This window comes from Amyelois transitella, chromosome 17, assembly GCF_032362555.1.
Source record: "Amyelois transitella isolate CPQ chromosome 17, ilAmyTran1.1, whole genome shotgun sequence".
NCBI classification, from domain to species: Eukaryota; Metazoa; Arthropoda; class Insecta; order Lepidoptera; family Pyralidae; genus Amyelois; species Amyelois transitella.
In genome coordinates, this window is record NC_083520.1 from 9,556,910 (window position 1) to 9,583,419 (window position 26,510).

The window sequence follows — 26,510 nt, forward strand, 5'->3', positions numbered from 1 at the left end:
ATCACGCCTGTTTCCCGGAGGGGTAGGCAGAGACTGCCTTTTTCCACTTGCCACGATCTCTGCATACTTCCTTCGCTTCATCCACATTCATAACTTTCTTCATGCAAGCTCGGCGATTTCGGGTACTTTTGACCTGACCCTTTACCAGGACGTAATAAATAATTAGATTATTTTGCAAGTATTAGGCTATTCTGCAGTTTCTGCATTAATGTAATTAAAAAAATAATTAGAACTCAACCTCGCGAAAAGTTAAATTTTTTACAACATACATACATATGATCACGTCTATATCCCTTTCGGTGTAGACAGAGCAAATAGTTTTGAAAATACTGATACGGCCTCGTTCAGTTCTTTGGCTTGATGATAGACATGAGATTGAAATAGTGACAGGTTGCTAGCCCATCACCTAAAAGAAGAATCCCAAATTATAAGCATATCCTGAATCCAATATGAGAGGTCTTTTATTGCTTCATACATGCGTATTTCTCATCTTAACTCACAATAATAGGTTAGTACTCAAACTGCCAACCTATACTCACTAGCAGTTATACAAATGTCTATGTAAACGTAAGATATTCGTTCCATTTGGGATTCTACAAATGAAATAAACAAATTCTCAACCAATTTAACTAAGCGCCGTTAATTAAAATAAATTTAAAAGCTCTACAGAGCACTCGCCCGCTGTCACGCCATTTGTTACTCAAGTGAAAAGCTTCAAAGCTCTAAATTGATTGGTTACTACAGAGCTGTTTCAGTTTTCATGCTGGATGATACAACTGCAGTGTAAGGAGATTCAAATAGTGACAAGTTTATAGCCCATCGCCTAAAAGAAGAATCCCAAGTTTATAAGGCTATCCCTTAGTTGCCTTTAACGACATTCATAAGTAAGAAGAAATTATTACAAGTTTTATAATTTTACTGTTAAAAATGTAGTCATTATAAAATGCTTCTCACCAAAATTATTGGTGCTCCAAGTAGGTCTAGATTTTTGAATGGAATTGATTGTAAATGCAATGATACCTTCAACATACATACATATTATCACGTCTTTATCCCTTGCGGGGTAGACAGAGCCAACAGTCTGATGGGCCACGTTCAACTATTTGGCTTAATGATAGAAATGAGATTCAAATAGTGACAGGTTGCTAGCCTGTCGCCTAAAAGAAGAATCCCAAGTTTATAAGCCTAACCCTTAATCGCCTTTTACGACATCCGCGGGGAAAGAGATGGAGTGGTCCTTTCCTTTTTTCTATTAATGCCGGGAACTGTGGGAATGTGGTTTGGGTTATTTTTAGTTTTTTAAGGTATTAAAAACTACAAATAACCCACATTCAATAAAGAATAGTTCACATAAGCACCGTAGGCGGTTACAAATCACGCTGTAGGCAGGTAGATTTAATCAAAGACACTCTTTAATTTATGACTCCTAATAGACTTCCGCGGGTTTTACTATTAATCAAGTTGAATGGAACTTTTGAGATCAATTCCTTATTGTGTTCTAGTTTGTAGATTAATTTTATTTCTTCTCAGACTAAGGTTATAAACATACATACATATAGTTACGTCTATAACCCTTAAGTAGACTGAACCATTATTTCTTCTCAGACTAAGGTTATAAACATACATACATACAGTCATTGAGTAGACAGAGCCAACAGTCTTGAAAGAATTGATAGGCCACGTTCAGCTATTTATAATAATAGAATTGAGATTCAAATAGTTTAGTAGTTTGACGGCCTCTGTGGCTCAGCGGTAGTACGCTTGTCTGTGACACCGGAGGTCCCGGGTTCGAATCCCGGTCAAGGCATGATGAGAAAAGAACTTTTTCTGATTGTCCTGGGTCTTGGATGTTTATATATATAAGTATTTATTATAAAATATAGTATCGTTGAGTTAGTACAGTGAAACCTGGTTAAGTGGGACCTGGATAAGTGAGAAACCTCTATTATTAAGAGTTGCAATGAGGTCCCGGTTCTTTTTCATTAAATTACCTCTGTTAATGGGACTTTTTGAAACTGGTTAAATGAGATTTGGATTCTAAGACTTTTTCGATGTTTACCTCTATAATTGAGATTGTGTAGCTCAATTATCTGTATAAGTGAGACAAATTAATCAGGTCTGAACACGTTTTGACATGTTTGTTTACAAACATTTCGCATCGTCTTCCGCGCATGCTTTGTTTATCAGTACTATCTCAGGTTTTGATCTTAAAACAAGGAAATAAAAGTGTACAAAATGTCTAAACGTAAATATAAAACGTTATCAGTATCTGAAAAATTAAAACTTCTATCAGATTATGATTGTGGAAAGTCGCGTGATGAACTGTGTAGGGAGAATAACATACCAAAGTCAACCCTGTGTAGAATTATTCAAAATAACGAGAAAATTCGGTCTCAGTGTATTGATGGAAAAGGAAAACTCAAACGAATACGAGCCGCAGAGTATCCTGAACTTGAAAAGTGTCTCTGTACATGGATAAAGCAGGTACGGAATAATAACATTCCAATAAGCGGACCAATGATTAAAGAGAAAGCTGAAGAATTTGCAAAAAAGCTCCATTTTGATAATTTTTCTGGCAGTAATGGGTGGTTGGAAGGATTTAAGAAAAGAAACGATATCACATTCAAAAATGTTTGTGGCGAGAGCAATTCTGTGGACAATAACGAATGTAATGAGTGGATTAAAAACCTTCCAGCTTTATTACACGATTATTCCCCCGATGACGTATTCAACGCCGATGAAGCGGGCTTATTCTACAAGTGTCTTCCGGATAAAACATTTACGTTCAAAGGTCAGCCTTGCCATGGTGGTAAATTGAGTAAAGATCGGGTCACAGTACTTGTAAGTGCAAATATGTCTGGGACTGAAAAACTGCCACTTCTTTTAATTGGAAAATCTAAGAGCCCAAGATGCTTCAAGGGTATTAAAATGTTGCCTGTTAATTATAAAAACAATAAAAAGGCCTGGATGACTTCTGAATTATTTTCAGATTGGTTAAAAAAAGTGAACGCCGATATGAGGGCCCAAAAACGAAAGATCATTATGTTTGTTGACAACTGCACAGCTCACAACAATATGCCCAAATTAGACTATGTTACATTATTGTACTTACCCGCCAATACCACAAGTAAATTACAGCCCATGGATCAGGGTATTATCAACAACTTTAAGGTTTACTACAGGAAGGAAGTTGTTCAGTATGTTCTTAAATCTATAGAAGAGGATAAAAGCCCAGAAATTAACATCCTCCAGGCCATGAGATTTGCGAGAAAAGCTTGGTTTTCTGTTAGCAAAACTACAATTAGTAATTGCTTCAAAAAAGCTGGATTCAAAGTCACGAATGTATCTGAACCTGAGAGCCTACAAGAGGAGCCAGAGATCTGTGAAACTTTTCCAGAATGGGATAAATTATTTACTGAATGTAGGAATGAGCAACAGGCGACTTTTCAGGATTTCGTTTCTATGGATAATAATGTACTCATTTCAGAGGAGCTCAATGATGATGACATAGTTGCTATGTATTCTTCTTTGGACACAGAAGAAGAAGAAGAGGAAGAAGACTGTGAAGAGACTCCAGTGAAAATTTCAAAGTGTGAGGCAATGGAAGCTTTAGAAACTTTACACAAGTATTTCGAAATGTCAAATGTTGATGATTCTAATATTTTTGATCGAATTTATTATATCGAGAAACAGGTTTCAGCAACTAGCAATCAAGTACAAACAACCATTACCGATTACTTTAAGTCATAATCGTTACAATATTGTTTTTTTTTATATATAGTACAATCATATCTACTACATTAAATTCTTAACACCAAAAATACGCATTTTTATTAACATTTCCACGTCTAATAAAAGAATAAAGGCACATTTCTACCTCTGTAAAGGGGCCTCTGTAAATGAGACAACTATAATTTTAAACCTGTTTAATTGGAAAACTGGATTATTGGAAACTCTCAATAATTGGTACATATGTCTTGGTCCCTTGAGATCCCAATTAACCAGGTTTCACTGTATCTCGTAACACAAGTTTCGAACTTACTTCGAGGCTAACTCAATCAGTGTAATTTGTCCCATATATATTTATTTATTTATTTATTTAGTGGCAGGTTGCTAGCAGATCGCTTAAAAAAATCCCAAGCCTATCCCTTGGTAGCTTTTTATCATCAATGGGAAAGAGAAGAAGTGGTCCTAGTATTTTTGTATTGGTGCCGGGAACCACATTAAGGTTATAAAATTCTAAAATAAGAATCCCAATTTTATAAGCGCTTCCATTGACTGACCTTTACTATCTGCACGGGAAAGCAAACAGCTCTCTAATGAAAATATATTCCGAAATTATCGCAGGAGTAGAAATTAACGGAATTTACGCTAACGAAGCCGCGGGCGATGACTAGTATTGACAAAGAACCCTTTGCAGTTAATTTCGATAAATTAAAAATTGAATTTTAAATGTATCATGCTGGATTTTACAAACACGAAATGAGTTTAACCTTTCCGAAAATTGCCTGAACGGGGAATGAATTTCCGATGCAAATGGACTCAATGATTCAATGGACGCATATTGATGACGGAATGGCAACAAATGAGTGCATTTTTTTTAACATTCGAATTTTTTTTTTATAAGAATGTAGTTTTAATTAAATTATAAAGCGACTAAACAAAACGTAAAACGCAAATTACTAAAACAGATAAATGTAGATAGAAAAATAAAACACAGATAAAACATTACAAATAAATTACCTTAAACATTACAGATAATTAATTTTGATAAGCTGAGCGTGGTCTATCAATCTTTTCAAGACTGTTGGCTTTGTCTACCCCACAAGGAATATAGACGTGATCATATGTATGTCATCATATCAATTATATACCGATTTTTTTTCAACTAATAATAAATTGCGTTTTGTCTATTTTCTGACATTTGGCTGTTTGTTTATCATCACTGCATAGTGATCACTCGATAAAAATAAAAAAATATTTACGTGATACCTGACCACTACGCTCTTACCCAGAAGATAAGGCAGAGACAACATCTTATAACGTACCACAAACCCAGCGTATTTCTTTCACTTCATCGATCACTGCATTCTACATCGATAGAAGAATCATTATGAATAATGTACGATCGCGTTCATATCTGCAGTCATAGTTTTAAAATTCTTACGGGTTAAAATAGCGTGCACTGTGGTTCCACTAGACACACACACATGCATATTTAAAAAGAATAAATATTCCATCAAATGAATACGGTCTTTAATACCAATGATTACTAAGTAAAACAGTTTATTATTCTATGACATATAACATAACAAAACAGAAAGAGACGGTAATCAACGATGGCCGAACTGGGCCCGATAATTGTCGATCGAGATATCGTCGTCTCTCATTATTTGCATAAGATTTGCCTATAGAGGGAAGCCTGCGACTGCCAGACTTATGACATTTCAATAAGGTTGAAAGTTTATCTGCACACGACCCTAACATAGGTAGTGGTTCCTTCGAAAGTTATTGGGTAGCAATTTTATTACTTGTGTGAGCAAGTGAGATCTAAGATATATTAGATAATCTCGCTTGCTCACACTCGCTTGTTCTAGTTACTAGCGTTACTTGGATTTCGAAGTTATTCAAGGATTTTTTTTGCCTATTAAAAAAAAAATTGTGTTACTGATAATTTTTAATGTTTCAAGGTGCCATTTGAACTAAGTAACTGACTGACTAACTAACTGATATCTAAGAATTACAAACACGGAAAGTTGTCTTCAAACACGGATATCAGCAAGAAATATTAAACAAGAGGGAGAAAATAAAACATTCAATAATTAAAATTAGTAAATTTTATTGAAACAGTTTACCTATAGTTTTGTTTACATATTGATGATTATATAAAGCTATACATACAGCATATTACACTAATTGTATCATCTACTTATCTCCTGTTATTAAGGTTACAGCTTAATTATTCGTTTTCATAAAGAAAAGATATTGAAGCTGTCCTTAAATACTATCTAAGTAATTAGTAGTTTTAATATAAACTGGCAGAACCTTTCACGCACTATATGGACTCGATGCACAGGGCACAAATGATATTGTTGGCATATCATCAATCGGATAAATATACCGCACAGTTGGTAACATGATTTCTTCCAGCACTTGCACACAATGAGCAGCTGTAGCGCGTCCTGCTATCCACACCTGTTCCCCAGGTCCAGCAGCACTCATCCAGCCCCACATATTTACAGATATGCGTCCAGACTCCATATTTGGCACAATATTTTTTTCTTCATACCGAGTTGAATTTCTTCGCCGTAAATGAAGCCTACCGTGTAGTGATGACATAAATGAACTTTTCGTCCGTAAATATCGCTTCTTTCCAGGCAAAATCCAAATACTGCCCAGCAAATTCTAAACATCTTTGCTTATTTATTTCGGATAAATACGGCTTTCTTGCTGGCTGTCTGTGGTGTAGTCCCTCACGATGCAAACTCGACGAACAGTAACCACTAATGTGTCGAACTGTTCCGCAAATATTCTGGTCGGTATGAAGCCATTATTTTCGTACTGTTCCACCATGGATCTCCGCTGTGTGGCTGTCGCTGTGTTGATTATTAGCGGACGACGGTCGCTGCGCGGTCGACTTTTTACACTACCCTCTTCTTGATGGCGCGTTACCCAACGTTTCACCGCTTGTTGTTTATTGTGTTATTTGTGTGAATGTGTGAGTGATAGCAGCGGTGCAAGCTATAAAGTTTTGCGAACTATGACTGCAATTATGAACGCGACCGTACACATAATAATTTTCAAAATATCTCCGAAAGTTTTCCCAATGCTGAGAGATTCTGTGGAGTCACCATATCACACGATGACTTTGATAAAAACAAATGCTATGTCATCTTGTAATATGAGGTGTTAATGTAAAGGAGATAGCGGTTATAAAATACTAGCTGTGCCCGCGACTTCGTCCGCGTGGAATAGTTATTTTGGGCATCATTGAAGCCCTCAAGGATGAATAATTTTCCCCGTGTTTTTTCACATTTTCCATTATTTCTTTGCACCTTATAGTTGCAGCGTGATGTTGAGGGTCATCCTTGAGGGCTTTAATGATGCCTAAAATTACTATTCCACGCGGACGAAGTCGCGGGCCCAGCTAGTTTTAGTAATAAAAAGTATTTTTAAAATTACAATTACATAGCTAATTTATCACATTTAAGTGATTTTTAAGGAATAAATTTGTCAAAATACTGGGGCCTATTCGGCTTTCCTTGAACGTCAATAACATTATTAAAATGCTAATCATGAATACTTATTAGCACGTTCTAAAACGTCATACGATCATTATAGTGCTAAATTTTATTACTTGTTACATACATACATATAGTCACGTCTCCATCCCTAGCGTAGTAGACAGAGCCAACAATCTTGAAAAGACAAAAAGGCTACGTTCAGTTGTATGGGTTTATTTTCACTTGGATTTACTTCTTGCTATTGTGTTTTTGACAATAAAATAATTCGTTTACAACTTAAATCCTCACATGAGACCAATTTATTTCTACCCTCATTCGTGTCATACGTCAAATGACAGCAAACGGCATTTATTTCTAGAGAACAGAATAACGAATGTTTATCTATTATTACTGTATCTTGTAATTTACTTCTAGAGTACAAAATACTAAGAGGAGACTCAGAGACGGTAAAACCAATATGATTAAGGTTCCACTGCAAAGAGTTGAGGAAGTCAGATGGGAGGTGCTTCGCGTAAAAACCTGACTAACCCAGTCCAGAATCGTCCAGAAACATGTTGGACGCACCCGCTTACCAGCGGGATAATGACAGATACTGTGATTCTTTTCGCAGACATTAGTTCCAAAACTGGTGATCAGCTGAGGACTTCTTCCTCCTGGCTTTTAGTCCTCACTGTAGAACTCCTTTTCACCTCTCTGTAAAAGAGCCAGGGGTATGCCTTTGACCATGGATCCTGAATTGAGTGAGTCAGGTTTTTACACGAAGCGACCCCCAACTGACCTTCGCAAATGGCAGGTAAACCTAAACCGTATTGGATCCATGGTTGCACATCCAGTTGCTTGAATGTGCAGGTTTCTTCACGATGATTTCCCTCACCGTAAGAGCATCGGTTTGTATTCAAACTAATGTACATAACTTTAAAATTAGTCATTTGTACATGGCCGAGATGGGATTTGAACCTGTGCCTTCCTGCGCGTCACGCATTTTAACCAGGCACCTTACCGATTCGACTACCCACGCTCTACCAGCTAAAGACACCACGAGATTGTCTAATCCCTTACCACTTGTCATATGGTCACGTCTATTTCCCTATCGGGGTAGACAGAACCAACAGTCTTGAAAAGACTGAATGGCCACGTTCAGCTATTTGGTTTAATTATAGAATTGAGATTCAAATAGTGACAGGTTGCTAATCATTCGCCTAAAAAAGAATCCCAAGTTTGTAAGCCTATCCCTCAGTCGCCTTTTACGACATCCACGGGAAAGAGATGGAGTGGTGGTTTTTTTTGTATTGGTGCCGGGAACCACACGGCACCAATACAAAAAACGTCCCTTATCTATCTTCCCAAAAAACATAAATTTACCAGAATATACATATCTCGATGGTAAAAGCGATAACAGTTATCAGTGGCGAGGCAAAGAAAATATGTAAAATTCAAGTTGACCCTTTTTTTCCCCGACCTATGATTGCCCATGAATATATTGTACTTAACCCTTACCTGCCCTGGGCGTTATTTGTCCGATTGTATCTTGGGAAACATTTGTTATATTGAAAAGTAAAGATATAGAGATATATGGTTACAGAGAGGGTCGACGGTTTTAAGGTAATATATTCGAATCATATGACTCTTTTCTGAATTATGTTACACTAGAGGCCGCCCGCGACTTCGGTCGCATGGAAACGCTTTCAATCCCGCGAGAACTCCGGGATAAAAAGTAGCCTATATGTTATTCTGGGTCTTCAGCTATCTACATACCAAATTTCATCGTAATCGGTTCAGTAGATTTTGCGTGAAAGAGTAACAAACATCCATACCTACTGACATACTCACGAACTTTATAATATTAATAGGATATTATGATTGGAGTGCCGTGTGGCTAACAAAAAGATTAATAAAAAGAATAGGAAAACTCCATCTCTTTCTAATTGATGGCGTAAAAAGCAACTAAGGCTTATAGTCTTAAACCTGAACATTCAGATATCTGGTTTTGTGACGATGTCCCGATATTAGTTAGATTCCCCAGCAAAAGTGACAATGACCAAGCGGGAGTCGCTTCGTGTCAAAAAAACCCAAATTGATCAGTTTATGGAACTGATGAGCTGGTTTGAAGAGAGTTATGAACGTGGATGAAACGAAGGAAGTATGCAAGGTTCGTTGCAAGTGGAAAGATCTAGTCTCTGCCTACCCGTCCTGGATAGAGATTTCACGTATAACGTAAACGTTCTTGAGAATAAAAACGATGTGAATGTATGGGTTTTTATTTGGTACTAATTTCCTTTAGAATCTATTCTATCTATGAGTTTTTTTTTTTGTACTCATGTAGAAAAAAAATCTGAATGTATTTCTTTTTACTACTACTTCCAAAAAATAAACAGACAAACGTACGACAGATAAACATTATTATTCGTGTACCATTTTAAGTAAATATATTTCTTTGCTCACATGAAACGAGGAATATATAGAATGAACAAAGTAATGAATAAATAATGTTCCGTTCATACAAGTGCTTATTTACATTACTGTATATATGTATGTCCATTTGCATTATTGGGGTTGTCGGTGTGAGAAATCGATTCATGTTATAATTTTTTTTCCAAAGGCCACGTTCAGATGTTTGGCTTTATTATACAACTAGCTGTGCCCGCGACTTAGTCTGCGTGGAATAGTTAGCCTTCAATTTTATAATTTCAATTTTTATTTTTTTCACATATTCCATTATTTTTTCGCTCTGATAGTTACAGCGTGATGTAATAGGATAAATGGTCTATTCAACACAAAAATAATTTTTCAATTCGAACCAGTAGTTCCTGAGATAAGTGCGTTCAAACAAACAAACAAACTCTTCAGGTTTATAATATTATAATAGATTGAGATTCAAATAGTAAGTTTGTTTGTTGTGCCTTAACGCGTTATCTACTAAACCAATCTTTTTGAAATTTTGTGTAGGTGTACTTTTCATCCCGGTAAAAACTACAGTTCCTATGGACATACATACATACATACATATGGTCACGTCTATATCCCTTGCGGGTTAGACAGAGCCAACTGTCCTGCAAAAGACTGAATGGCCACGTTCAGCTATTTGGCTTAACGATAGAATTGTTCCTATGGATTTTGTGAAAAACCTGTATTCTTTCATAGGTGGCGCTAAATTAGCGCGAGCGAAAATGCTAGCAAAAGCTAGTAACGAATAAATTCTGTCGGTTCATTTCATTACAGACTGATCTTGGGCGTGTTGAAATATTCCGTGAGTTTTCACATTATGCTGACAATTTTGTATGTAAAATACTCGCTTTCATATAGAGCCGCTTGTTTTTGGCTTCTTAAAATATTTTACGCGAATGAAACAAGAAGGGTTATGTTTTTACATACATATAATCACGTTTATAACCCTTGCGGGGTAGACAGAGCCAACAGTTTTGAAAATACTGACAGGCCATGTTCATCTGTTTGGCTTACTGATAGAATTGAGATTCGTATAAAGTGACAGGTTGCTAGCCCGTCGCCTAAAAGAAGAATCCCAAGTTTATAAGCCTTTGTAATAACAAATTTAACTAAACATACATACAATCACGTCTATATCCCTTGTGTGGTAGACAGAGCTGACAGTTTTGGAAAGACTGAATGTAGAGGTTCAGCTGTTAAAAAAGGTTTTACTATTTAAATATTTAAAGGTCCACCCACATAATAAACTCGTAAATTTTCCTTCTTCTTGCTCAAAACAGATATTAATAGTTATTTTCGCATTTATAACTATGGACATGAATGGTATAAAACCCTTTGATCGCAAACCCAACTCGCGCTTGGCCAGTTTTTTGTTACATAAAAACAGATAAAAATGATGTCGTAAAAGGCGACTAAGGGATAGGCTGATAAACCTGGGATTCTTCTTGTGGGCGATGTGCTAGAAACCTGTCACTAATTGAATCTCAATTTCATTATAAAGCTAAACGTAGCCTTTCGGTCTTTTCAAGCCTATTGGCTCTATCTACCCCGCAAGGGATGTAGACGTGATAAAATGTATGGAAGTACGCAACACGTACCTACATATCTATTAAGAAAACGTTAGAAAGGGTATTTCTTTCTAAAAATACAACCTAATCAACCTTACTAACCAGAGGCTTCACTGCATTGATCAAATAACAATAGATTGGTTTAACATCATTACCATATTGGCAATAGTTAGTCAAATGTATAGCTCTTATCAATGTTGTTCCAGTAAACAGCTCTATGTAAACTTGCTCTATGTAAATTTAGAATAGAATAGATTTATTTTCAAAATTTAACACAAGGTATCACTTATTGACGTCACATCACTTCAGTCTAATTATATCTACTACGTATCTTGATCAAAATAAAGACGTCCTGGCAAAGGGTCAGGTCAAGAGTACCCGAAACTGTCGAGCTTGCATGAAGAGACTTATGAATGTGGATGAAGCGAATGAATTATGCAGAGATCGTAGCAAGTAAAAAGAAGTAGTCTCTGCCTATCACTCCGGGAAGAGTCGTGATTTTATGAATGTATGTTACAATCATTTGGTTAACTGTGATTTAATAAAAAAAATTAATCTATTTTGTGTTAAATGTTAAATTATACAAGAAAAAAAATCTTAGCTATATTATACTTCTGGGAGAGACCTGTTAACACATAATACAGGTTCATTTGATAAATTAGTACGTGCGCCAGTATCACAATATCTTGACGCATAGTTTATAAACTTTAAGGTGACGTCACACATTAAAAGACTCATATTTATACAAATGCTTGGTATTTATAGAGTATATTCCGGACATAAGCTGCTTAGAGATTCATTGCGTATTTTAAATTCATGGTTTCAAGTTTTATGTTTTGTATAGGGAACGAAGCTGCATTCGTGTCATATTAAGAAATTTGATGAATTCGTAACTTGATAAAATAGGCATGATGATATTTTTTTTTTTGTTTTGGGCTTAATTTAGTTTCACAACAACTAAAACTTTGGTCAAATAACGGCATCAATAAACAATAAACTACCTGAGATATACAAGGTAACATAACACATTATTTGGACTAGTCCAAAACGCCCCGTACAAAACGCTACTCAAGTGTGACGTCACACTAGAGTTACTTGTTCGCGAAATGAACTTCATCTGTATGGCAGCTACCTTAATTATTGCGTTTATGAATATTATGTCTTAATAAAAGTTATTCCAAATTGTGTTTATTCACTCCTGGCTTAGTTATTTTTAAATAATTTTGAATTTTTTCAATGTACTTTCCCATCGTACTTTGAAAGAATATAAAATTTGTATTTAATTACGTGTATTCTATCATATTATTAAATAAATAATATTGTTTCAAGACCTTGTCATCATCCCTATTAAGGACGTCCTGGCAAAAGATCAGGTCAAGAGTACCCGGCACCGCTGAGTTTGAATGAAGAGAGATATGAGTGTGGATGACGCGAAAGAAGTATGAAGAGATCGTGGCAAGTGGAATGATGTAGTCTCTGGCTACCCCTCCGGGAAAGAGGCGTGATTTTATGTATGTTTGTAGCATAATATATGAGGGATTGATATGCTCTTCAATATATTTAAGAAAATGTATAATTTAAATTAAAGATTGGTGCCGTGTGGTTTCCGGCACCAGTACAAAAAAGAATAGGACCACTCCATCTCTTCCCCATGGATGTCGTAAAAGGCGACTAAGGGATATGCTTACAAACTTGGGATTCTTTTTTTAGGCGATGGGTTAGCAACCTGTCACTATTTGAATCTCAATTCTATCATTAAGCCAAATAGCTGCGCGTGGCCTATCAGTCTTTCTAAGACTGTTGGCTGTCTACCCCACAAGGGATATAGACGTGACCATATGTATGTATGTATGTATGTAAATTAACGATTGTATAAAGAATATATACCTACCTTATATATAAAATTCTCGTTTCACAATGTTCGTGCCCGTACTCCTCCGAACCGAGCGACCGATTCTCATGAAATTTTGTGAGCATACTGAGTACGTCTGAGAATCGGCCAACATCTACTTTTCATACCCCTTATTGATAAGGGTTGTCCACCCTTAACATTTTTTTTAACTAGAAATTACTTAAAAATCATTTATATGGCAAAACAACGTTTGCCGGGTTAGCTAGTACAGGATAATAAAATAACTTCGTGTTGTAAACCATACGAAATTAAAATTACTAAATCGTTAACTATTTAAAACTCCATTGCTATCGCCTATTTAGGTAACATATCTCACTGAGCCCTTGACCGACTTTTACGATATACACTGTGTACAAACGCTGTTGAAAATGTATAAAAAGGGAAAGATGATTGAAATTTGTAGCATAAAAGGGAACCGGTACAAAATAACGTTAGCGTGTTCTTAAAAGAATTTTTTAGAAGGTGTTCACATAATTGATTAGATTCTGTTTGTCTCGTTTCTTCTTGCACACAATTTGTTTATAGTACAAAAGCAGTCTGTTCAGTTCAGTTTTTTTGTAGAGTTTTAACAAAAACGAGGATAATTTGTCAAATTATACCTACTAATTTTCATGAGGTTACCTCTAGAAACCTGTCACTCTTAAAACTCAATTCTATAATTAAGCGAAACAGCTGAACGCGGCCTTTGTCTTTTCAAGTATGTTGGCTCTGTCTACCCCGGAGACGGAGTACGATATGAGTAACGACTGAAACTTAGGTACTTTTGACACAAGTTAACTACACATTTCCAAAGCTTCACGTCGCATTTATTTCAATGTAAACTGACATTTAATATTTATTAAACCAAAATTAAAATGCTCCAATTAGATACGCAAAATATTTATTTAGCATTACTGTAAACTGTGACATAACCTACATTTAAATAAAAAGATAATTCTTTAAAAAAATTATAGATATTAGACAAATCAGCACATAATAAAACTAGCGCCATCTATCCACAGGCCCGGTCAAAACTTCCAAAGAAGCGGCGGCGAGTGTTGCCAGTCGAGCAGCCGCGGAGAAAGCGCGAACCCAGCGCCTCCAACCGGCGCGTGAACGCGGTGAAACATCCAGTGGTTCTCAAAGACCTCTCGCCTGGAAGTAATAAGTTCGGTAAGTTTCAGCTTGGGGGTTGAAATGTAGATGGCGTATTATATAAACAGACTAAGCAGTTACCACTTCGCAAAATAGGTTTCTTACTGAAGATATAACAAAGCGAGTTGCGACACAATGAGAAACACACGTGCCGTGTAGTATTTGACACTTTAAATATAAGCCCTCCATATCTTTACCATGGATGTCGTATAAGGCGATTAAGGAAATATCTTATAAACTTGGAATTCCTGTTGTAGGCAATAGGTTAGCAACCTGTCACTATTTCAATCTCAATGCCACAACCCTGGAAGAAATCCCTCAGAGATAAGTCCGCCGTTGTGCATTTTTTTTATGTCATGTCACAAACAAACAAACAAAAATACACAAATTATCACCACCATCACAAATTCATTATTAGAACACGGTTCCAACATTCATCATATCATCTGTGTAAACAATTTCAGGAGTCAATGGCATGAATATGATCAGCTTAGCCCTGCAAGCACCACCGAGCTTGCTGCGACCACCGACCACGACCACCCAACCACTGCAAGCCAGGGCCCCAATCGGTAAAACACACATCATAGTATTCCAGTCGGACGCATTTAAACCTGACAAAAGCTTTAGGAGGTCCGCAAATAAGAAAAGTGTAAGAATCGCCGAAACTAATGCGGAGTAGGAAAATATAAGAGGCAGTTTCATGTGAAAATAAAATTTGAGAAGTGATACGTGATAGCTTAGTAATTAATTTCGTAAATCTAAGATTTATTTGGATACCGTGTCACGTAAATATTTTGACAATCTTTTATAACACTTATAACGTTACAATACAAAGATAGAAAAAGTGCTTTTTTTTATTTATTTATCCGCTAACGAATTCACTCAGGGTTTATAGTTTGATCCGGATTTTAAATTTGCAACTATAATGACTTGATTGTATCACACAACAAAATATAATTAAATATTATTGAAAACATCGAAAATTTGATATAAATTTATTTTTGACGTTGTTATTATGAATTGTTTGAGATATTATTATTGTACGATAAAGAACAGCACAAATAGTTCATATTTCATAAATATCAAGAATTCCAAGATGTTCTTAATCAAAATGCATATTGTAGTTGATTGTTAGATTAACAATTAGCATTTAGCTATTAATAGTGAGTTATAACTTAGTATTAGTTACTAGTGATAGAAAATATTACTTAGATGAATCAAATCCTCACATTTTGGTTTATCTCTTACAGTTGAGAGTCCCATAATCAACACGCAGTCAGGAGCCATATCCCTTGCGTCATTGCAACCACCATTGATGACAGCCCCTCCCCTGCAACCAAGACCTGCAACCACGGGATCCTTAGATCTGATGTTACCATTGCAACCAAAACTATTACCCGGATACAACCTACAGTCATCATTTCTCTCCAGCACCCTATCGACTGTCCGACCACCAGATTTACCCGGTAAAAACTCAGATAGTTTCAATCCAAGCGTTCAAGTGATCATTGAAAATAGAGAATCCGTTTCTGATATTTCAGCACGTGATAGTAATATTGATTCGGGTAAGAGTTGTGAAAATTTAGATAGGGTTTCTGATATTCAAAATAGTATTAGTAGTGCCAATGACAGTGATGATCAGAATATAGTGAATGATGCTTACAATGCAACAGATAGTTCATATAAAGATGAAATCAATTCGAATGTTATAGATGCCAAAACTGACACTAGTGTAGTTAGTAGCTCAAATGATAATAGTCCTAATAATAATTCGTATTAATTTGTTACAACTGAATTTATCACAGGAACGTTTTTTTTTACAATTCCTAGTGTCTCTCTGCATGGTTTTAATTTCTCCTTAGCTCTAGGCGTTCAATATTTGTCACATATTTTTTCTGTTATTATTATGTTGATAATAGAATGTCCTACACAAATTTTCGTGAAAGATATTTTAATATCATATTTAATATGGTTGATAATGATAATTGTTTTTTAGTTAAAATTAAACACATTTTAACATAATACACTTGATTATAATTTGTTTGTAATATCTTTAATGTACGTACGAAAGACCACAAAAATATAGTAAATTTTTAAGACAAAATATACGAAGGTGATCTCATCCCATTTCTTTATTATTTACTTAGAATTTTTACTTTGTTCCTGTTATGAATCAGTTGAATATCAATTATCAAATAGATAGAGATGATAAATTAAATTTTCAAGTGTTGCAACCCCAAAGTATTAAAAAACAAAGTCTCCCATTAGACTAGTGATGAAAGTATTATTATAAGATTATGAATTTTATGAATATTTATATTTATATAAAAATCAAAGTAATATCTGTTTATCTAAATCATTTCTAGTTTTAATGACGTTGTCAAAATATGTTTACTTTGTAAAATGAAAATTAAAAATACTCTCAAACTTTGTCATATATTGTTAATATAAAAATTTCAACCTATGACTCATCTCGACCAAAGTAGTATAGTAAAAATGTAATATTAAAAATTATGTTTTTATATTTATATTTTATAAAGGAAAGACAAAACAGTGATGCTTGTAAATAAAATTCAGGTACCGTAGCGTGGCACTGCGCGACGCCTTTTTTGTCGCGCGACAAACTATCGTTGTCTCGCTTTTTATTATGACGTGAAACGGAACAGCAATAGTTTGTCTGGATTGTTAAGACAGTTGACAGAAAATTCAAAATCAAATGTAAGCTGTGTAGAGAGATCTTCTTTTTTCAATATTAATATTTTCTTTTACTTTTCTGCAACCAGTAAAGATAAAAATACTTAATTTACCAAATGCATTGATTATTAATATAATATATATGTTATACGTCATGTTAGAAGCAAAAAGGCAAGAGTAATAAGAGACAAACTAAATATTGTTTATGTCAATTATGGACTAATCTATTCCCAAATTCTTATTTATAAATTAGTTATATGGAAGTTATCATCTTTTAAGTTATTTCATAAATACAGAAAGCCAAAAATGAACCAACAAATTGCATTTTATTTAGACGTAAAAATGAAACACATAAAAATGTGTATAGAATTACAAATTTTGTTGAAATATAATTAAAATTTTAATATTCAACAGAATTTTGTTTCAATTCCAATGGATAACGTTGTATTCGGATGAAATTTTCCAAGAATTTAATTCGTGTCTGCGGGTGACCATAGTAAAATACCTGATATTTGTACTACGTACAGTCACCGGATCACTAGCACACCAAGTACCAGTACACGTCTGTCTGCGACTGCCGTTCGCACGCAACTGTCAACTTGACATTTGTGATACTGACTTGTGCGTGTGAGACAGCGTATTATATCTGTTACTAAATACAAATATTACAACCATGTATAAATTTTCTATATTAACACTGAAAGACTATCAAGCTTGATGTGGCATTTGATTTATTACTTTCGGCTCTGATTAGACAAATAAATGTAAAGATATAAAAATTTATACCATAAAGATAATAGAGAAATTTTTATTTTATTTGAAAAATATGTACTAGAACAAATGTGTTTTCAATACTTGATCGTAACTTTGTCTAAATCCAATAAATTATTTGGAAATGAAAACGTTGTATGAAAACTTATGATACATGTAGCTTTTTGGCTGTTAGCGCGCCACCCGTATGCACAAATTTAATTTTGGTTCAAAGGTACGATTTGAGATTGCCATTATTTATATTGTGCAACTATTTTATTCATATAAATAAAAGTAACTTATATATACTTAATATCACTATCTGGACAAATGTGAAGGCTATTGTGATGGCGTATTTCTTAATTTTCTCGAAAATATATCTATCTAACTGATTAGAATAGATTTGAAAAACATTTTTGTCAACCCTACTTGTAAATAAGAAAATATAGGTTATGAAAAAAATGGCTGTTGAAAGTTATACCAAAAATTATGGTTGGAAAGAATTAGGTTTAAAAATGTGAAAAAAATCTTTTCAAAACTTGTTCGTAATTTGAAAATATTCTTAGAACTAAGAGTAGAATATTTTTCTAATGTTGCATTATTGTCATTGATTTCTTGTGTTTCCAAAGTTGTTATTCGATTTTTTAGTTCTTTTCCGAATTTAAATGTTATGTTTAAAAAAAAAATACTGTACTATCAATACTTTTAGCAATAAGGACAAATAATGTGGAGAATTAATATGCATACATATTTCAAAAATAATTAACAAAGATGATTTTTTTTTTAAGTACATAAACCTATTCATTAAATTATTGTTCTTACTTGTAATTTTAAAAGTGAACCTGCAAAATGTTGTATCGGAGTCCATCGTTCGGACTCGAACGCCACAAAGGGAAGATCCTTCACCAGGCTAGGTGTTATGCCTGGGGAACCGCGGCTCCGACGATGTTGAGACGAAGGTTGTATGTCGTTTATCGTTGTGTTTATGTCGCAGTCCGAGAAATCTTTGCTTGCGCGATTTACACTCTTCGCTGCTATTGGCTGAGAGCGTCACATTCTATGCTATGATTGAGAGATTTGGGGTGTCACCACATGTCCATAAATTAAAGTTTTAGTCCCGAAAAAGTTGGCTATCGCTCACAGTGTGTGTGTAAATATTGACAAACAATCACGGAAGCACGACACACACTTGGCCAGTTTTCATAAATCGGCTGCTTAGCTCTTGGGATGAACAGCGTAAGCAGCAATTTTTAAATAAAATATCAAATGTTTTAACGGGAAATAAAACATTGAATAACAATTATGAAAACATTATATTGTACCTCAAATTTTGTTGTTTTAATAAACAGACCGATGTAATTTTGTTGTTTTTATTTTATTACGAATTTAGTTGGTAGCCTTTATTAATCTTTTTAGATCAGCTGCCTACATTACACCAAATATATATACTAATATTATAAAGCTAAAGAGTTTGTTTGTTTGAACGCGCTAATCTCAAGAACTACTGGTTTGAATTGAAAAATTATTTTTGCCTTGAATAGACCATTTATTGAGGAAGTCTTTAGTCTATATAACATCACGCTACAACTATAAGGCGCAAAGAAATAATGGAAAATGTGAAAAAGAAAACGGGGAAAATTATTCATCCTTGAGAGCTTCAATGATGCCCAAAATAACTATTCCACGCCGACGAAGTCGCGGGCACAGCTAGTTTATTTATATTTACATACATATGGTCACGTCTATATCCCTTGCAGGGTAGACAGAGCCAACAATCTTGAAAAGCCTTTACATAGCTATTATATGTATATAGTTTATTTACATAGCTCTGCAGCTATTTGTACCTATATATTTATTTTTTGTAACTCCGTTTGGTTCAAAACTCTTGAACAATATTTGCAATGTGTTACTAACTAACCAAGCCCGCATACCGTTCACCTTTACATAATTAAATTTCCAGCCTGGACGGAATCTCATCAAAGTTTACACTGAAATTTGGCGGCGGGTAACAGGTATCTGCTAGTGTTTGCTTGGTCACCGTTTTAATGATATAAAGAGGTTTATTTATATTACCTTCTATACTGGTAAGGTAGCGATGAAAAAAATCACATAACATAACATAAAATCACGCCTCTTTCCCGGAGGGGTAGGCAGAGACTACATCTTTCCACTTGACACGTTTGTATAAATATGAGTCTTTTAATGTGTGACGTCACCTTAAAGTTTTTAAACTATGCATCAAGATAATGTGGACCACTGGCGCACGTACTAAGTATCAAATGAACCTGTATAACGTGACACCATGACACCAGGTCTCTCCCAGAAGTATAATATAGTAAGATTTTTTTTTTCTTGTATAATTTAACGTAGCGTGTGGCCGTAGTAGGCGTGTGGTTCCCGGCACCAATAAAAAAAAGAATAGGACCACTCCTTCTCATTCCCATGGATGTCGTAAAAAGCGACTTAGGGATAGGCTTATAAACTTGAGATTCTTCTTTCAGGCGATGGGCTAGCAACCTGTGACTATTTCAATCCCAATTCCATCATAAAGCCAAACAACTGAACGTGGCCTATCATTCTTTTCAAGACTGTTGGCTCTGTTTACCCCGCAAGGGATATAGACGTGATTATATGTATGTGTATATGTATGTAGAACAATGCCCCAAGCATAAGCTTTATAGAAATATAAAAGGCAATAGCAAACTGTTATAATTGTACAAATGTAGCCATTGTAGACTCGCCCTAAGCATGTGGGAAGCCGAACAATGAACAAAAACTGCTAATGAGTGCCACAAGAGGCCAATTACTGGCTCAGTGTGCAGTTTAGATAAGGACACGTTTCTGCTATACACGCGGGGTAGACAGAGCCAACAGTCTTGAAAACTGACTGAATGGCCACGTTCAGCTCAGCTCATCCTATATGAAGACGTTATATACATATTTATATAATGTATATATCTTACGAGATAGACAAAGTTCCAAATCGTCATGCTTAACTGAATATTTTGAAAATTTTTCAATTCGAACCATAGTTCAAGTAGTCAAACAAACAATCAAACAAACTCTTTAGCTGTATAATATTAGTATAGATAAAAAAATCCATTAAAGGTCGTTGAATTCTTGAAATCACTCACATATTTAGGTTCTGAAGTTCTATCGCTGTAACGCAACTTGATTTGGCCCGCTAAGTTCATATAGGTATTACATACATACATATAATCACGTCTATATCCTTTGCGGGGTAGACAGAGCCAACAGTCTTGTAAAGACTGAACGGCCACGTTCAGCTTTTTGGCTTTAAAATAGAATTGAGATTCAAATAGTGACAGGTTGCTACCCCATCGCCTAAAAAAGAATAACAAGTTTGTAAGCCTATCTCTTAGTCGTCTTTTACATCCATTCGAAAAAGATGGAGTGGTCCTATTCTTTTTTTTTTATTGGTGCCAGGAACCACACGGCATATAGGTACCTATATAGATATTTGCGGTGTCTTATCCGATATATGTCTGTGGTCTCGATGTGTGCTATCTCCTTTTAGTATGCATTGCCTTGCATTGTCTTAATACAGTCGCTTTAATTAGTACGATGTTTGAGCGAGATTAGGTTACACTAAAGAACTCGTATTTAGGTAATATAGTACACTGCGCCTAAAAACGCAAACCTAATTACTATTATACTACTCTGTCAAGAAAGTAGCAGGAAAAGATCAATAATACACAAACTGTTTGTTATTCATCCAAATTTATTTTATCACCTTCAAAATATGCTCCTTAGAAACGATACACTTACGCCAACGAATAATCCAATCATCAAAACATTTTTTAAACGCTGTTTCCGGAATTGAGGTCAGTTCTCGCCGCGAATTCTCTTTTATGTCTTCTACCGATTGAAAACGGGTGCCACGAAGTGGTAATTTGAGTTTAGGAAAAAGAAAAAAGTCGGCTGGAGCCATATCTGGTGAATATGGTGGTTGCTCGATGGTATTTGTTGAGTGTTTGGTTAAAAATTCGTTCACAATGATGGCCTTGTGCGAAGGTGCATTATCATGGTGCAAAATCCAAGAATTTTCTTTCCACAAATCTGGCCTTTTTCGTCGGATTTGCTCTCTTAAACGCCGCATAACACTCAAATAATATTCCTTATTTACCGTTTGACCTTCCGGCAAGAATTCCGAGTGCACAACACCGCGATAGTCAAAGAAAACAGTCAACATGACTTTGACTTTTGAACGACTTTGGCGTGGTTTTTTCGGTTTCGGTTCAGTTGGAAGGCGCCACTCCGAAGCTTGTTGACTAGTTTGCATGTCAAACTCGTAAACCCACGTCTCGTCACCAGTAACAATGCGTTTCATGAATGTTGGGTCGGAATTGACTCGTTCTAGCATGACCTCAGCGACTCTCATGCGATTGAGTTTTTGAAAAAAATTCAGGTCTTTTGGGACTAGCCGAGCGGCAACATGTTTCATACCCAAATTATTAGTTAAAATGGTACGGATCGACTCGTGAGATACAGAAAGTTCGGTGGCTATCTCTCTCAAAGTTGAATGAGGATTTTCAGTCACTATTTCCTTCACTTTTGCGATGTTAACTTCAGTTGCAGACGTTGATGGCCTACCAGAGCGAGGCAAATCTTCCATCACATCTCGACCGCTTTTGAACGCTTTGTACCACTCATAAGCACGAGTTTTTGATAAAGTCGATTCACCGTAAGCCTTCTGTAACATTTTCAGTGACTCCGAACACGATATTTCATTGGCAATGCAAAATTTAAGACAAACTCACAAAGAGTTTTTATCCATTATGAAATTAGCAATACACACTAGATATGATATAACTAAAAATAGCACTGTATTTAATGTAAACAACAGATGCAACTCAAACTCCGCGCCAAAATGGAAAACAGTTGTGCCAATCTAACAACAACAAAAAAAAACAAAAATTTGAATTTGGAACCATAAATAAATAATCCATTCCCGATACTTTTTTGACTGAATGTATGTATCCCGACACACGATTTTTTAATAAAGTATTGTAATATACAATGTGAAACTTAATGTCGTGTGGTTCCCGGCACCAATATAAATAAGAATAGGACAACTCCATCTCTTCCCATGGATGTCGTAAAAGGCGACTAAGGGATCGGCTCGTAAACATGGGATTCTTCATTCAGGCGATGGGCTAGCAAACTGTCACTATTTGAATCTCAATTCTATCTTAGACCCAAATAGTTGAGACTGTTGGCTCTGTCTACCCCGCAAGGGCTATAGACGTGGGCATATGTATGTATGAAAAAAGTTCTTTTTTTGGTTCAATATACATATATTTTTTTGGAAAGTTGTTCAATTCAGTGAACTTCTGCCATCTTGATTCAAGTGTTCAATAATAAAAGTATGAAACCAAACGTAATGGCGTTCTCAATACAACTCACAAATGGCGTTGAAATTAATGATTTATTGAACAACAATTTTCCAATAACTTTAGAAAATGGAAAGAAAAGGCTCTTGATATTAAATTTACTGTACAAAGATCTTCAATTGTTTTATTTAGGTATGTTATGTGAATTGAAAGAATAGGTTAATAACATACATACATATGGTTACGTCTATATCGCTTGCGGGGTAGACAGCGCCAACAGTCTTGTAAAGACTGAAAGGCCACGTTCAACTGTATGGCTTTATGATGGAATTGATATTCAAATAGTGACAGGTTGCTAGCGCATCGCCTACAATAGGAATCCCAAGTTTATAAGCCTATCCCTTAGTCGCCTTTTACGACATTCATGGGAAAGATATGGAGTAGTCCTATTCTTTTTTCTATTGGTGCCGGGAACCACACGGCACGAATGAATGTACCTATAATACGCCTTTTACTACATACATTGGAAAAAGATGCTGTTACTCTTACGAACCACACGGCACATTATCCACATAATGATCTATTATGTTTCTCTATAAATAGACTCCAGGAGAATTCATTACCTTATTTAAATGAGCTGGTAATAAGGCTCGACGCTTATATTAATGATCGAACGTAGATTGATGAGAATAGAAACTTCGATGTTCCTATCTTGTAGTTGGTTAAAACATATGTACATAAACTAGCAGTGTCATCGACTTCATCCGCGTGAAATATTTATTTTGGGCATCATTGAAGCTCTCAAGGATGAATCATTTTCTCCATTTTTTTTTCACATTTTCCATTATTTCTTCGCTCCTAATAGTTGAAGCGGGATGTTATATAGCCTAAAACCTTTCTCGATAAATGGTCTATTCAACACAAAAATATTTTTTTTATTTCGGACCAGTAGTTCCCGTTATTAGCGCGTTCAAATAAACAAACTCTTCAGCTTTTAATATTAGTATAGATATACTCACGTACACTACACTATATCCCTTGCGGTGTAGACAGAGCCCACAGTCTTGAAAAGACTGAATGGCCACGTTCTGCTATTTGGCTTGTTGATAGAATTGAGATTCAAATAGTGACAGGTTGCTAGCCCAAAACGAAACCTAAAAAAGAATCCCAAGTTTGTAAGCTTATCCCTTAGTCGCCTTTAACGACATCCATAGGAAAGAGATGGTGTGGTCCTATTCTTTTTTGTATTGGTGCCGGGAACCACACGGCGTAAAAGCTAGTTCTCAAATAAAAATAAATAAATATAAAAAACATTGCAAACTCAGCGGTAACAAGAATTAATTAACTGTTTCTGAATTGAACAAAGAATCTCTGAACTAACTAACAAGCTGTTCAGCACTTCGTGTTTGCGCAAGACCAGATAAATTGAAGTGAGCACTAGACATTAAATGAACTTTCAATTACATGAAGAGAGCGTATTTATAAACTAGCTGTGCCCGCGACTTTGTCCGCGTGGAATAGTTATTTTGGGCATCATTGAAGCCCTCAAGGATGAATATTTTTCACATTTTCCATTATTTCTTCGCTCCTAATAGTTGCAGCGTGATGTTATATAGCCTAAAGCCTTCCTCGATAAATGGTATTTTCAACGCAAAAAAACATTTCAATTCGAACCAGTAGTCCTGAGATTAGCGCGTTTAAACAAACAAACAAACTCTCTAGTTTTATAATATTAGTAGATATAGATAACTCGAAACCTTTGTAAGTCGCAAACCAGCAGACCTTAAGTGACTTCGAAGTTCTTGCTGTAAGTTTATATGCGTATAATTCAAGTATAAAAGTGTACTTTATTAAATCTTTTGCTATTTATTTTGATTTGTTAGTTGTGAAGTTAGCGTTAATAGCGATGATGTTGATGATGATGGAAAATATATGTCGTGGTTCTTTCTATTCGGAAGTGCCAAAAACCACATTTCACTAGCAACTTGATAAAGTTTAGCCTCCTATTGACTTAATACATACATACATATAATTACGTCTTTATCCCCTGCGGCGTAGATAGAGCGAACAGTCTTGAAAAGACTGATAGACCACATTTTTTTAACAGATTGAGTTAAACTCAAAGTTCGAAACTTATGTTACGAGATACTAACTCAACCATACTATATTTCATCTATACATATAATAAAACAGTAAAAATATTTTGTCTGTACATTTAGTATTTTTGACTGAAATGGATAGAGGGACACTTAAAATGAATAATAGAAAGCAAAAATTTTTTTTTTTAATTTCTTGTCTGTCTGTATGTATGATCACGATTATCTCCGAAAGTACTGAACCGATTTACTTCAAACTTTCACCAATTGCTTTGTTTTAACTCAGAATAACATTTAAAGTTTGTTTCATCAAAATCGGTTCACTAAAAAAAAAGTTATCGACATTTGAATGAACTCAAGGCATCAGTTTGCCTGCAAATAAGTTATGAAATTAAAAATTCAAAGTCATTTATCATTATACGACAGCATTATACCTATAACATATAAATATAAGTGAAAGGCGACTAAGGGATGGGCTTACAAACTTGGGATTCTTTTTTAGGCGATGGGCGAGCAACCTATCACTTTTTGAATCTCAATTCTATCATTAAGTCAAATAGCTGAACGTGGCCATTCAGTCTTTTTAAGCCTGTTGGCTCTGTCTACCCCGCAAGGGATATAGACGTGACCATATGTATGTAGTCTACTTTAATTTCTTTAATTTCGCCATCAACGCAACGGCCTCGATGGTCCAGTGGTTAGCCTGTGAGACTGTGAAGTTGGCGGGCCAAGTTCGAATCCCAACAATTACAAGATATTTTTTTTTTTAATATTTTTTTTTGTAATGTTTGAGTATTTTTTTTTTAAAACTGAAAATCAAAATACTACATATAATAAAACGGTAAAAATATTTTGTCTGTATATTTAATACTAGCTGTTGCCCGCGACTTCGTCCGCGTTAATTTCGAGTAGAATCTTAATCATACAGTCAGATAATCTTAATAATAACACAACTCCCATCAAATCTGTCTTTAAATTTAAATATGTTAACTCTGATAATATATTAAAGGCGTTCAAACAACTTAATTTGAAAAAGTCTGAAGACCATTGGGGTATATCTGTTAGTATCATAAGTCAAATCATAGACATTATTGCATCTGATCTAGCTTTTATATTTAATGAATGTATTGATGAGGGTATTTTTCCAAATTTAATGAAATGTAGTAAATTAATACCTTTATTCAAAAAAGGGGAGAAAACAGTCCTTGGCAATTATAGACCTATTTCTATATTGCCAGTTTTGAGCAAGGTGTTTGAGAAGATGATGCTTAATCAAATGCAACAATATTTTAAAATCAATAACATTTTCCATT

At 35.1% G+C, this 26,510-nt stretch overlaps 2 protein-coding genes across 2 annotated transcripts in view; both read left to right on the top strand.

Moving 5' to 3' along the window:
- Window positions 1–16,179, top strand: part of LOC106138350 (potassium voltage-gated channel protein Shaw) — a 143,171-nt gene extending 126,992 nt beyond the window's left edge. The window contains exons 8-10 of the mRNA XM_013339478.2: window positions 14,171–14,321; window positions 14,768–14,872; window positions 15,554–16,179. Coding sequence (XP_013194932.1) covers window positions 14,171–14,321; window positions 14,768–14,872; window positions 15,554–16,083 — 786 coding nt within the window. The 3' untranslated portion in view covers window positions 16,084–16,179. The remainder of the gene's footprint in view (window positions 1–14,170; window positions 14,322–14,767; window positions 14,873–15,553) is intronic.
- Window positions 1,907–3,997, top strand: LOC106129854 (tigger transposable element-derived protein 6-like). The gene has a single exon (XM_060949013.1). It carries the CDS (start codon window positions 2,236–2,238, stop codon window positions 3,748–3,750), a length of 1,515 nt encoding a protein of 504 aa, XP_060804996.1. The 5' UTR covers window positions 1,907–2,235; the 3' UTR covers window positions 3,751–3,997.
- Window positions 16,180–26,510: the final 10,331 nt, after the last annotated feature.